The following is a 15,388-nucleotide window of genomic DNA, read 5'->3' on the forward strand; positions in this document are numbered from 1 at the left end:
CCTAGTGCAGTGCTTCTAGGCAGACAGTCTGTGCTGAGATTAATGGCCATCTGGAGAAAGGTGAATGAGTTTCAGCTTTCTTCCTTCTTGACTGCCCTGTCAGGGATGCTGCATGGCAAGACTGGCATCACATAGCTTCATGGGGCTGCCTGACTGTGAGTGGGAGGGCTTTCTCTGGTCTGGCATTTTAACTCTCATTGATAGCAGCTGCTAGGAACAGGGAATTCATAGGAAGCCTAGCAATATTGTTTATGGAAGGTGAATGCCTTAGTCTCTGTGCAGAGCAGTGTGTAACACTGAGGCATGCAGTTCAGTATTTTATTCAGGGAATGAGTGATAAAAAGTATGAGCCTTGCTGGGGTTCTGGTTTTCCATGCATGTACTATGCTTTATCAAGTCTATATGCATTATATACATCAGATGTAGTATGTGTCTTCAACTTAAGGCAATAGACAGAGCCTTTTACTCACTGTCTCTGCTTATTTACATCTCTTTTACTCCTCAGCCTCAAAGCATGTTTTATATGTGATCATTTGGAAGACTTTTTCAGAAAAAAAAGGCATCCTTCATATTTTTAACCTCTTTGTTCAATGCTTGTATTGACATTGCTTTACTTGTTAGCGCGTTGCAAGTCTATTGTACTCTCTGTAAATAATGGTAGCATTTGCTGTTTTCTACAATTTGTGTGCAGGTAAACATACAAAGCTATTATTGATATATCTGTTAGTAGCCTATGTATTTATTTGCTGGAAGATAAGCCTAGGCTTATAATGCAGTCTGTTTTGCTGGATCTCTTCCTAACCTTCTCTTTAAAATGTCAACTCAAGACATTTCTGTCATGTCAGAAGGGAAAATGTTGAAGGTTTTAAAGTCTCGTCATTCTTAACTGCTTGAGAATTACCAAAGTAAAAAAGAGAATTATTCTTTAACTAGTTACAAGGTTCCAAACCCAGCCTCTGAAAAGTGTTTTTTAAAAAAGGTAAGGTACTTCACAGAGGAATTCCCAGGAATATGAGGTTTACTTTTAGTCATTTTTAGGAGACAGTCTCATAAGCAGTGTATGACTCTCATTTGGCTTTAATTTGTTTGATTCAGCTCCTGAAGTTCATGTTTTTATCCAATATAAGCATATTTGAAGGATTAAATTCTAGTTATCACCTTCTTTCAAAAGGAGGCTTGATTGTTTAGGTTGAACAATCATTTTTTCTTCTTGTGGAAACTGGGAAACAATCAGCATAGATAGGAAAAGTTGCTCTGTTGTTATGAGCCCTAGGTGAGGGTCCCTCCTTCCAATCTGTTGGAAATCTGCAGGTAAATGAGCAAGTTCTGTTTTCTGATCCCTGGCAGCATAAAATCCATACATTTTTTAAAGTTGTTATATAATTTCCAGTGTAAATTCCTGTTTAAATACATGAATCAGCTCATCAATAATTGGCAAAATATCATACACAGTTGTGCAAACCTTGGGCTGCTTTCTGTTGAGAACAGAAATTGAGAACTTGAATTTCAAGTTTTTATGTAATCACAAGTGGCTAGCTTTCAGATGTTGAATGAGTATCTTCTGATTTCTAGCATACATTAGAAAAAGAAGGTTACACTGCTCTCTACAGTGTGACCTGTAAAATAGGCCACAAACCTATTTTGTTGGTAGCACAGCTATGGCATAGCATGGCCTGTGAGATTGCTTTTGAGATCACTTTGGTGGCTTATTCTAATATCAGTGTGATTTTATGTCATTAAAGAATTTAAAAATGTATTATTGAAATTTTGAATTGCAAGAACAATCCCTAACTGTACTGCCCCGTAAGGTTTAATGTGCTTTTTATGGACATAATTATAATTAATACCTTTATGGCAGTTCTCTATTATTTAACAACACACAGATGCCATGTTTTACCTGAATGTGAACTGAACAGTGGCTGAGTATTTCAGATAAAATGTATCATGTTTTAAGTGTCATTAAAGAAAAGACTATATTTTATCATGCTAAAAAAAATTGTAAAATGATGCTACTGAGAAGGCTAAGGGCCCACGTGTTTTGAAGCAAGGTTGAGAAGCCTAGCAGTCCTCAGATCACTAATTTGTCCTTTTGGATAGTTTTTCCCATTTCCATAAGCTGGAAGAAATAGTTAAGACTAAGATATTAGAAAAAGCATACAGTAATATTTTTAATGTATTAGTCCACTAAATTCAGTGCTTATTTCATCAGTAGCTGGCATTCTCTAGTCTCAGTTTTTGCTGTCCTGGAGCTAGGGGGCTGGAGAGCAGAGTGGTAGCAGGGTGGTAGCACATGGGCTGCAGTTCAGCAGGGAGACACTTTGCATGTGCTCTAGTGTTGCTCTGTTATGGAAGGTACAATCAGAAGATGGAAACATTCAAATGTTGACATGCAGGTCATGAGGTGCAGTTTCTGTTTTACCCCAGCAAAGAGCTGTCTATAGCAATATAAAAGACACCAGAAAGTGACCACTGGAAATGATGTTATAGTGCTAGAATTCTTTTTTTCCCCTAGAATTATGTTGATTTAAAAACACAAATATAATTTTCAGTACTTTTAAGCGTCATAGCTATGCTTTTAAAGTTTCTCAGACAATTTATTGGGTTAGTCTTTCAAAGGGCAGATTTTCTTTGTAACACGGACAGAATAATACAAAGAGTTTCCAGTGACCAAAAATGTGTTCAAATAGTAAACTCTTCCTAGAGCAGCAGCTTAGAAAATAAATGCTTTAAGTTGAAAGAGTGCAACATTACTTTGTACTTTACCAACAATAGGCTTTGACCTCACACGTGTGCTGTGTGAAGCTGTGACCACAAAAATACACAAAATTAGAGGTTGAAAGCAGGAAAAAATTGCTGAGCACATTTTGAGTGCTTGGACAGCTATTAATACACTGCACAGGGCATGACAAATGAGTGTCTGTGTAAATCAATAAAGCTTTCTATAAATGAACAAATGGTTTAGTGTGAATAACAAAGCAGTGTACATGGTAACCAGTGTTGTAGCATTCTGTCAAGGATTTTAAAGTTCACTATCATAACTTTGTTCCTCTTGACCTTTATTGATGATACCTTCAAAGCATGTTGAGCTGCTAACTTGACGTACAACCTTTAGACCTTCATTTCCTGCCCATGCCAGGGAGGGGTGGACTAGATGATCTTTAAAGGTCCCTTCTGATCCAAACTACTCTGATTTCTTTATTACAAAATACGTACTGTTCTCTGCTTTCTTCTCTCTTCCTTCTGCCATCCTTTTTTCTCAACTCTTCAATGGTTGAGTAAGGAAAACTGTCTTGTATGTGCTTCTCTTTTATTCATGCCTTCTAGTAGAAAATTCAGTGGTTTAATTAACTTCATCATAGTTATAAAAGTGTAGAGGATTGCCTGTTCAAGACTTTCTAATAGGTACATGAGATAATTCCTTATTTTTAATTCCAAGCATGTCCTAATTCATAAATCACTGGAACAGGCTAGCCAGATTTTTGTTCCTGTTCTCTTGACTTAAAAAAATCAAGGTACAGAAAGGTAAAGTTTAAACTTTTTGAAAAACACTTTAGGGACTTAAATCCAAATCTTATTTTCAAACATGATTTAAGCACTTCAGTTTGCTCTTTCAAGAAGCACACAGAAATGGCTTTTGCAGGATGTTAAGTGAAAGATGTCCTCTCAGGTGCCAATTGAGAGATGCAAATCTGGAGGAGAAAATGCGTATCTCATGACATTCTCAGGCATGTGCTTATACTTGTGCCGTATGCAGGTAAATGTTGAACAAAGTATAGTTACTAGACAATCTTTAACCTGTTGTAATAATCCTCTCTAAAGTCACTAAAAAGGAATCATCCTAAATGTCTGTATCAATGTAAGAATATATTTGTTAAATGTGCATTCATTTTAGCTATATATAGTCAGTCTAGTGCTCTTACTCAGCTTAAAGGTGCCATGATCTATTGACTGTAGTTGAGGACTGTAGATAAGACCAAAACCATCTCAGATTTGGCATAGTGAGACTGGTGGGAGATCTCGCTTTCTGAACATGTAAACCCAGACGAAAAAGACCATGACCTGGAAAGGAGCAGAGCTTTTTTTATTTTGCTCAGAGCCTACTGGTACTGAATACTTTTGAGGAGACAAAATTTCCCTCTGTTTTGGGGTGGGAAGAATCGGGGGCTTTTATTTGGGTTTTTTTTTTCCCCATGATGCAAAGAGATGTAGTGTCTTTTGCTTTTCATTACCAGAAAGTAAATATGACCATGTTAAGGATATGAGATGCATTTGAGAGTTCAGGTGAAGACTGATTTTTGCAAGAATTTAAAGTTCAGGTGATTGTACCGGGTGAATGGATGCTTCCTGTGTTTCAATGGAAGGGTATACACTGAAGTTAATTATCATAACTATGTTAAATTTTTTTTAGAATTGTTATTATTTAGGCTGCCTTTACTCACCAAGTCTAGAACATGCTTATAGAAACATGAGGAAGGCTAAGGCTGCTGTCTGTCTCCTTGTTTCTGCTATCGCATAATGAACAACAAATCATTGTGAACCAAGGAACATCCCCTTGCCACAAAGAAATTTTAAGGAAACATTGTATATTTTGGAGCAAATATGGTTTATTTTGTTGCACCTGACTTGTGTCTACATTCATGGGAACTAAATTGCTAGCCTTGAAAGAAACTGTGTGAACCGCTACCCCAGAAGAGAAAATACAGTGATGGTCTTCATCTGTGAAGAGAAAAAGCTTTTAGCTGACTGAAAGATGATTTTCATCATTACGAGGGCTATGTTTTCCATCCTGACAAAGGGGTTAATATCAGAGTTGGCAAATGACTGTATCTTAACAATGGTATCAATACAAGGCAACCTCTGTTTTATATAAAATAGTCTGAAGTTTTCATTTTCAAATTGATTTTCCATAAACTCAGTCTCGTAATTCAGAACAAAGTCTCTAATTTAGGCAATTGAAAGTTGGTTAGCATTATCCAAATCATGACTGAAATCTTTAAATTTTCCAGTGTTTGGAGATACTTTTGTGCAAAATGCTTTCTTCCAAATGGGAGCTCAGAAGTACCTCTGTTTTGACATTTTAGGATCCTGAATATATAATGATCCAAAAGCAACATGTCGTGTTTCTTTTAATGTTAAGTTATGCCACAGAGTTAGTGTTGGCTGACTGAATGATGTGCTTTGAGAGCTGACCCCTCAAGAAAAGACATGCTTGCCTGTAGGCACTGGTGGCAGAGATTTAATATTTCTTGGCTGTGGACCTTTGCTAGGCTGCATTACTTTTAGTGTTTCTGGGGCTGAGGGACAGAGATGCTTCACTTTTGTATGAAGTAAATGTACATAAAATCCTAGAAGACAGCTATGTCTAAAACTAGAAATCTCTATAGAAATCAGTTGGTATTTCTGAGAGTTCTCGGTAAGCTAGTTTTCTCTTGCATGGTCCCCTGCTAGGTTATGTATGGGAAAAGTGACTGCATTAGGGGTCAGTACTTCTCTACCACTGCCTTTGGGTGCCTGCAAGTGTGCAATAGCTTTCAAGCTGTGAGAAGCATGGGCTTCTTACTGTGGTTTAGCCTTGTGTAAGTGCGGCTTGAAACTAAAGATGAAAATCAAATGTAGTAGTGGTTTCCTCCAATGAGACCTACTTTGCTTAGCTGGCAAAAGATGCTTAGAATATGCAGTACTGTAGGTAAGCAGATTCCTCTGAGCAGAAACTGAACTACAATACCATCAAAACCCAGTGGTTTCTGTTAAATAAATGAAGGTTTGGATTAGGAGGCAGGGTTTTGAGACCACAGGTGCTATTACAAATTTTCCAAATTAATACTTTTGGGGATATGAGTATTATTATCAAGTATTCAGATGCAGTATAGAGTAATTTAGTATATCAAGTAGTGGTTTTCCCATGTTGTGGAAACTGGCACAGGATCTTAAGCAAAGTCAGTCAAGTGTTCCCTTGTAGTGCAGTCCTTGTTACAAAAATGGCAAATAAATAGGCATGATTTGCTTGGCAATCAAGAAGCACAGAAATCAAGCTAAGGTTGACTGCATTATATTCTTTCACTACACTTTCAAAGCCAGTGGTGTGAAAAAGGGTTTTATTATGCAGATGTTTCCACTGTGGCTTGATAAGAGGGGAAATGCTGCATTTATTTATAATGCTGTCAAGTTCAGATCTACTAATTTTGGTAGTTTCTTCGTAGAGGAAGAGCTCACTGAAATCAGAGATGCAGCTAACAGATCCAAGAAGACTTAGCTTCCATTTTATAGCCTTACAGTGTTAAAACTAAATGGAGTAAGAGAAATATGGGGAGCTCTCTGTGTATTTTGCATAGTACAACTATGTGTTGTAGTTCTTCTAGACATCTCTATATGGGATCAGTCTGCCCTAACTATTTTAGGATAGAATCATACAAATTATTTTTATTTTAGTGAAAATAAAAATCAAAAAATTAAATCCATAGGTTTAGCAACACGCATAAGTTAAAGTCTGTGCAGACTAATCCTTTAATGATTGCTTCAGAGCAGTAAGAAGAATTTCTTTTGGATGGTATTTTAACTCAGAAATATATTTTTATGTAGCAATCATCTCTTTATTTTTATCAATCAGTCTGCAAAAATGTGTCTGTAAAAGCAAACTGATAACTGTATATTATAGCCTCTTCGTTATGGAGAACTATTTACCCTCCAGCATCTGATTTCTTACTGCTGCTTTTGCGGCTTCTGCTTCTACTTTGCTACTTACTTTTTGCATCTGTGCTTTTTGCTGCCTCATCTCACAGTGCTCTCTACAGGTTCACCCATAGACATTTTATAGCCATATGTTGAATCCATTGGTAGGTGACATTGTGAAAGTATGATGCAGAACATTTTACCACCTTTGCTGGCTTTAATTGTACCCTCAAGATAAAGCACTGATTCCCTACAGTTGTTTATTTAAACTTGTAAATAAGTAAGCTCTGTATGTCCTTGTTTCTTACCACCTTTTTATTCTTTACTCTCTTTCTGTATGCTGGATAATTATGTATGTTTACTTTTTCTTCCTACTCTTGCTTTTAGGATTTAGCTGAATTTGAAATTGCTGTTAATGAATCGATTTATTGGACTTTGGGACTTTCATTTTGTTGAATCACTGACTCTTCTTAACAAGGAAGAGAACTGTGCATCTTTACATAGAGTTTTCCCATACAATACATTACATTAAGTTTTTCTCTAAAATGACAAATGTTAACTATGTTTATGACTGTTGTTTTGTATAACCACAATTCTTTTGAAACACCATTTATTTGGCTTTTACAGATTGACAGAAGGTTAAGGTGAAGCAAGTAATGTAAATTGTATAATAGCTGTAATTATGTGAATGCATTGATTTTGGTGTTATGGTTACGCGATGTGAAGTTATGCATGGGAGGCAGAGAGGTTTCTAGAGCCAGTTTTAGCTCATATATTTTTATATATTGTTTTAGTTTCTCAGTCTGTAAGAGACTAGTTTAAACTTGCCCTAATGCAACCGTATACAGCTCACTTTAGAGATTTTTCCTTTTTCAGTGCTATAAGAATTCCTGAAGTCAGGTTATAATATGTAGAAGAATACACTGATTTACTGAAACTTGCATACCAGATTGTGCCATTTTGAGATTTGCACTATGCAAAAATGAGTGCAATGGAAATCAAAGAAAGATGAAAGGCATTACTATACAGGAAACTATCATATTTAAACTGACATATGTGACTGACTTTAAGATTGCATTTAGATGTAGTAAAATACCTCTCTCTTGAAATGATAGGAATAGCTTTTTAGGTAAAAATTAATGAATTTATCTGGTTCAGTTAAAGGATGTAATTTGCCAATTAGTTGTAGGATAAACAGTGCCTCTGGAGTTACCAGCTGCAGAAACCAGGTTTATAAAGAGCTGCCATAGTTAAAAGTTTACATAAAGACATCTTTCATACTGCCTTTTGTTTCCTTTTGGTAGTAGCTGCCTCTGTTTGTTTCCAAGTGGCTTTCTCAAATATCAGGTTCACTTTAAACAGAATGGGGGAGGGAGAAAAGATATATGAATAACTTTTATAATGTTTCATTGCCAACTCTGTTGTACCTGACAAGATGAGATTGTGGACATATGTGGAATATCTGCTCTGATATTGTTCTAAATGATAATGCATGATGTGAATAATCCCATAAATGAATGTCACTTCTGTTTTCACTCAAAATACCAGCTTGTAGCAAAATGAATTGTATGGTGCTTTTTATTCTGAATCTGGAAGAAGTACACAAAGTAAGCACCTTGAGAATTTTTATGTATTTTCATGTAGTACAAGATACCCTTTGATTAATTTACATATTTGTTTATTTATTCCATTATACTGTAGGCAGAGAATTCAGCGCTGGCTCTGGAAAATGAAAATCAGAGAGAACAGTATGAAAGATGTCTTGATGAGGTAAGGTAGATAAAAAGATTGTTCTTACCTGGTACTATAATTAAACGAAGAAATGAATATCGCTCTCTCTTACAAAGTTGAGATTGTTCTGCAATTGTCTACTATTACGTCATTCTAATTAATTCCGATAACATGTGTCTGGCAGTTGTAGATACTACTCTCCATGACCTCTATTGTAAATCCTGGTTTGACCACACCTCCTCACTGGAAAGCTGAATCCTTGTGACCAATATTTGGAACTGGTTTGCTTTTATTAGGAGGAGAAAATGTTAATTTTACTACTAAGTGTCGTGTACTCCTTTCCTGTAGAGTAGAAGACAAGTGGGAGGGGCTGCTTCCATTAAAATTCCCTCAGCTTTCCTATGTAATGTATTTTGTAACCAGGGAATTAAAGTCTCTCAGCTCCCTGTTAGGGTTACGTACACAGCTTTCTATGTTGTGTTTGTTTGGTTTTTTTCTAGACATTGGCTTATTTTTCCTACACATCTCAGCTTTTCATCAGACCTTCCGGTTACAGCTACAATATAATTCACCCACTGGTTACTGTCCATGCACTCCAGCAATGCTTACAGTTCCAGAAACATCTAGTATCTCTTATTCCATGCATTTTTTTCCATCTATATATTGATGTTTACTTGTTCCTCCCGTTTATCCTGAAAAAGGCTCTTCAGCATATGCAAGATCTTAAGATAGCTTTAAGACTTTCAGTAGTTCAAAGAGTTGCTTAGTAGAAATCATTTACCCATTCCATACTGAGAATGGGTAGTAGCATAAGGAGTTAGCTAGCATGCAAAAAAAAAAAAAACAACCACAAACAAAAAACTACACCAATTTCCCACCTGTACATTAGGGAGAAAAGTGCATGAATGTGCAGCCCACACGTAGCAGATGACAATTCATGTCTGCATACCAGCTTTCTAAATTTTTAATTAGCATTTGATTAAGTGCTACTGGCATGATGAGCAATACAGCCCTAGTATAAGGAGCCTTCACTTTAGTGCAGATTTTCATCAGCAAATCTACACTTTTGCCACTATAACATATTTTTATGAGGAAGCTGGAGTAAAAGACTTGCAGATAGACTTGCCCATGAGGTTATGCCCTGCCTGTTCTGTGGCACTGGAATGCCAGCAGAGCCTTTATCTGCATTGGCCTGAGTCACTGAATTCAGTGCATTCAGTGAATGGTAGCTGGATATCTTGGTGCTAAGGATAAAATTACCATATAATTGCTAACTTTAGTTTAAATTACAGAGTTTGACTTAAAATGATTTTCTGATTGTTTAGGACAAAATCTGCCTACATAATTAATTTTGGAAATTAGTAAAGAAGTGTAAGTGTCCATTCAGCAAAACACATTATAAAGACAGAAAATATAGGGGGGAACTGTGTTTGCAGTAATGTGATGGATTTCTGAACCAGGGTTGTGTTAATTATTTTTTTGCAAAATAATTATATTGGACTATACTCTGAACTTTATTATCTTCACTGTTAGGTTGGCTGTTTTCAGTTCTTCCATATCATCACAGCTGTATCCATGTTCTACTGTGTCAACTGGACAAAGTGCTTTGAATCAACTGTGGTTTTGTTCTTCCCTGCTTTATTTTTGTTTACTTATTTTCTTCCTTTTTTTTTTTTTTTTGTCTTCCATCTATTTTGCAGTGACCTCTCTTGTCCTTCCCCATGGCTTGGTATCACTTTTTTCTTCTCTTTCCGCTTTCAGCCCCCACAATGCGTTGGCAGTGGCACTGTAATCAAGATTGTTTTAGCTGACACAAACCTGAACCTAATCCTGTCTGATGACTGAGGTGTTGCCAGTGACTCAGGCAACAAAACCGTATTTGATAATTGCAAGTTCTGCAGGAGTCCCGGGCTAGCACCCATCTGAGCATCTTCTTTTTGTGGAACATTACAAGAAATCACATATTCTCATCCTACTTCATTATACTAACAATAAGGAGAATAGGAGAGGAGATGTAAATAGTGAATAACCCAATCAGTGATTGTGGGAACCTTCACTTTCAACAAGAGTCTTCTCAGGATACACTGTGTATGACAAAGTCCTTTCCAAACAGGGATTCTTACTGGAGATCTTAAGCAGATAAAATGCTTTCCATAAATATGGAAGGAAAAAAAAAAGCTGCTTAAAATTTTCTTTCCTTTAAGACTTAAAATCTGATGCTTCCTCTGTTCATAAATCACCTTACACAATCCCTACTACTTGAAGGTGAAAATCTCTTCAGACCTTCTCTGGTTTGTGCTTCAGGACTTAAGCAGTTTTAGGAGCAGATGTGTCCTCTACAGCTATGTATCTGTTTGTGCTACTTGTCCCAGGGAGACCTGATACATGTAAGTGGAGGAACACAGATGTTACTGAGAACACAAGGCTCTGATCACACCCTGCCACCAGAAAATTACAATAATAATTTTAATTTTGCCTTTGAAGTCTTGGTTTTAAGTGCATTGAGCTTCTTCCAGACTGATACACAAGGAGCTACAAAGCTCATGCCCAGCTGCTCCGGCTGGTTACATATTTGGGATGCTTGACAGACCCTTGAGGTAATGAAGGCAGGAAACATCATTTGATAACTACTGAAAGAATGCTGCCATCTTTCACTCATCATTCAGCATCCTCAGATTGCAACTTCTCTCCCCTAAACACAGGCAAACTCTGCTCAGGGCATTGCAAGCATCATTTAACCTGGTCACCCTGCCAGTAAGTGATCCTGCTTGGTCCCTCAGGCCTCAACAGCAATGCGATAAGGACAGTTGCTATGCATAGTGTGCTTTCTGCTGAGGTGTTGGTGGCCATTAAGCTATATATGAAGGAAGTATAAATAACCATCATGTTTTTTTGTCTATGTGTGACAAAAAGATACCACAGCTGAGTCTTTAAAGCTATGCCTGCCATTGTTTTTTCCTATTTTTCCTTTTTTTATCACCAATTTTTTTACGTAGTTCTTTTTGTTCATATTATGGCCTACATTTAATATTGTATGAATGCTTGCACCTGTGACTTAAAAATGCATGCTCTGTAATCATTTTCTTAGTAAAATACACTGAAATTCAACTTTTCATAGAGGTTAAGTCTAAAAAGAATATGGGCCAAACTGAAATGAGTCCTTTATGAATTTTAATAAATATTCACTGATTTTTAAAGTAATTGTTCGTCTCTGAGATGTACATATAAACAACTGCAGAGTAGTATCTGGAGGAAGGTGTCATTGAAATGTTCTAATACTTGATTAATAAGAAAAGAGCTCATTTAATTTCAGAAGTACTTCATAAATGTATCTTTCTGTCTCCGAAAAATTTAATACAAACCTCAGGATTGTCTTCTGGTACCTTTGGGGTTTCAGGTTAACATGTTTAATGCTAGTTTCCTACCCTGGAATTCAGCTGTCAGTTTACTGGTAAGTGGTAACGCCATGTTTATTCACATCACTGTGCCAGCTGAGATTTCTGTCAAGCTTCACTATACTTACATGCAGGAAATTATGCCACTTAGGGTAGGTGATTTTTTTTCTGATATTTTAAGAATTAGATAATAAAAAAAAAATAAAGGCATTTTATTTTTAAGATTTGAGATTTGAATAAAATATATAACTTTTCATTTTAGTACACTTGAAATGTATTTGTGCATATGAAACAGTACGCTAAAGGCAGCTTTGTAGAATGTCAGTACTTGTTAAAAGGTGTAATAGATGATACACTAGGGTCTCTGGCTCATTCTTCTGTACCTTTGCTTTAGGACCACTTTGTAACATGCATATGTAAACATAGCTGTGTAAGGAAAAAGTGAAGGTGGTTCTTTTATCTCCTTGATTGTAATCCACAAAAGGAAACCTCACTTTAAGATCTTGGCTATTAGGAAAGAAAGGCAGGCAATGTGAAGGCAAGTAGTGCCATCTCCTACGTAACAGCAGACTAAAGAACCAGCCATCTCTATCCTGTTTTCTGTTTTGCCTTAACTTCGTGAATCACAGGTCAAGTCGTTTTACAGCCTTCCTTTTTCAGGGATTGAGCTACACTTCTGCCTTAGATCAGTGGGAGTTTCACATACTCTGCATCTCAGAACTCAGTCCCTCTGCCATCAGTGGTCTCAGTTCCCTCAGTTTTTGGTGGTTGTGACTACCAGTTTTGTAGTGCTCGTTTATGTTGTTCCTTCATATCTGTGGTATCTCTTAATATATGTAAGTCAAAATGAAGTAGATATTATTCCACTTTCTAACTGCTGAATTAATCTTAGTAACTACCGAACATTTCACTGAAGGCTTCCCACATCTGTTCCTGCTGAAAACCAAGAATACAAACCTGAAAATGTAGTTGAATGGTTTCCAAAGTTGCAGGCACTAGAATAAAATAACCTCATTTTATAAAGAAACTAGTTGCATATCTCTCCTATTGAGATCTATGGGAGCTACGGATCACTGGCATGTACTTTCATTTAGACATATAACTTCACACACTTTAGCTGGAAAATTGGTCACATATGCATCAGCAAGTTCAGATTTTCCCATTTGGAAGATTATGCCATTTACACTCCTCTATGCAATACATAAAGCTATAAGGAGTAATTTTGTAAGCTATACTGTTGTGAGTGACTAGTACACACTTCAAAGAACCTTTTAGTTCTTCCTTGGTAAAGTAATTCCATGTCAGAAAGTAAAAAAAATAATGTATTCAATATGGTCTGTTCAATTTTCAGGTAGAGCAAACAGACATTAAAAGTACATGCCAGAAGGAATACTGTCAGATGTAGATCCTGAAAGCCTATAGGGCAAGGCATATGGTTTTTCAAAACTGGAACATGTTTACTTCTGTTAGTTATTACTGTTCTAATATTAGTCTGTGTCTTCTGTTAAATCATGTATAGAGCTATTTTATGGGACCATTGTTCCACGGGCTGTCTTAAGTTAGGGACCAGTTTAGAGAAAAAAATTGATACCAGGCAATTTTATGAGAGTATGAATCAAATTTACTTTTGAGATCTAACAGAATTGAATTATTTACAGAAATGAATTAGCTTCAGTTCTTTCCTCAGAACTCAGTTCACATCAGTGGTGTGGGTTTTTTTCTTTAATTTGCCAAGAGTAAGAAGAATCAATGCAGGTTTGGTGACATCTGCATATGCTTTAATTTCTGAAAGCCAAAACCAAACCATAAATCATAAATATGCTCTATTTTTGCACATAGTGAGAACTCTAGTGACTCTGCCTAAATGCAAGGTCATAAATATAGGCAAACATGTTGTCTGATAACATGCATATATAGTTTTAAATTACTTTAGAAAGGTAACATACAAGTTAGACATCATCAACAGAAAATCTTGTTTCAGTCCCTGTTTCTGTCCCTCCTTTTTCCTCTTTCCTGTCCCCACGCTTGCTCGTAAATATAAGTTAGAAAGGATGTATAAAATAAATAACTTTAGAATTCCCTGTTGAATATATAGTTGTACTAATCAATGGTATGTAATCTAATTCATGTCAATTATGTGGTGTGAATTTCTTCCAACCATATTCTGATGACAGTAGGTACTTTAATTTTCAGTAGCACTTCATGGTTTCTGCTTGTCGTGGTAGTTGTACCATTTTGTCAATATTGAATCAAGAAACAATTAAACTTCATGAAAACATTCAAGTCTCCATCCTTGACTGGTAAAAATCAGCTCTAGTGAATACAGTCAATCCATGCTGATGCACACCAGCTGCATATTCAACTGTGAAAGTCCAAAGATGAGATGAGAAAAGTTAACCAAATGTCCATCGTGTCATACTGCAATTGATACATGTTTGTTTATAATGAGGACTAGCACAGAAGTAGTTAATGTGTATTTCATGTATTCCTACTAGTATTATCTGATGAAAATACTAGTAAATAGCAGTATGGTTTAGATAGTGGTCGTGGTTGTAGATAGAAAGTGGAGTGCAAAGCCACAAAAGAAGGTATTACTGTGCTAAACACACACAATAACATACTGAAACCATTTTATTTATTTATTTCAGGTAGCTAATCAGGTTGTTCAGGCTCTACTTACTCAAAAGGTAAGTTGTGGTTTGGGTATTGTGGCATAACTTAAAGCTCGCAGATGTTCATTTTTTATTTGAGAGATATATTCTTGTATAGTGTACTTTTTTTAACTACGTTCACACATTTAATTACCAAGGCTGCCACATGTCAGACGCAAAGTAAAGGTTTTTGTAATCCAAGTGAATAAAAATCCGTAAGACTGTATATCTTACAATCTTAGCTATTGTTTATCTATATTGACACAATAGCATCTGAAAATTCTTCCTCCAGGTGGTGATTTTTTCATTCCTTATCCATAATGAGTTACGTCACTCCACAGTCCATTCCTGTGAAATGTCCAACAAACAAATTACAGTGCATGTCAATATCTGGCATGCTCACTTACATTCAGTGGAAGGAAAGACTTCCCAGTGTGGGCCTGTGCTTCCCTGAGTGGAAGAGAAGGCTCTGTGAGTAGAATAGGGATGCAGCTATTCGTGGGCCAGTGACCAGCATTGAGAATGTGCATTTAGTCTTAGAAAACCTTTTGGTGTCCTCCTGCTCCATTCTCCTGGCAAAGCAAAGGAAGTACTACATGGGCAAAACTCTTGTAGAGTGATTGCAAACCTGGTAGAATGAAAAGATGCCACTATGCCTTCTCCAAAGGTCTGTTCTGGATCAAGCCATGCCTGAAGTTTCCGTTCACACTCCACATGGTTGGATATGAAGTATGGTTGTTTCATCTAGAACTTAGTGGGAGGAGTAAAATTAAAAATTAAGAACTGATTGGGGTGGGGGGGAGGGGGAGGAGGGAAGTAAGATGAAATTAAACAGGGAGCAAAGCAAGTAAAACAAATTGTCAGCTGCCTGCATTGGGGAGGGAGTGACTGGTAGGACAGTTCTACAAAAAAAGTGCTCTTCGAGTTGAACATGATTCTGTG

At 36.6% G+C, this 15,388-nt stretch overlaps 1 protein-coding gene across 1 annotated transcript in view; it reads left to right on the plus strand.

Annotated features, from left to right (window-relative positions):
• The window catches only part of NCKAP5 (NCK associated protein 5), a 388,757-nt gene that overhangs the window by 276,891 nt on the left and 96,478 nt on the right, over positions 1–15,388 (plus strand). Inside the window, exons 8-9 of the mRNA XM_005153771.3 lie at positions 8,371–8,439; positions 14,444–14,482. Coding sequence (XP_005153828.2) covers positions 8,371–8,439; positions 14,444–14,482 — 108 coding nt within the window. The remainder of the gene's footprint in view (positions 1–8,370; positions 8,440–14,443; positions 14,483–15,388) is intronic.

This window comes from Melopsittacus undulatus, chromosome 4 (assembly GCF_012275295.1).
Source record: "Melopsittacus undulatus isolate bMelUnd1 chromosome 4, bMelUnd1.mat.Z, whole genome shotgun sequence".
Lineage (NCBI taxonomy): Eukaryota > Metazoa > Chordata > Aves > Psittaciformes > Psittaculidae > Melopsittacus > Melopsittacus undulatus.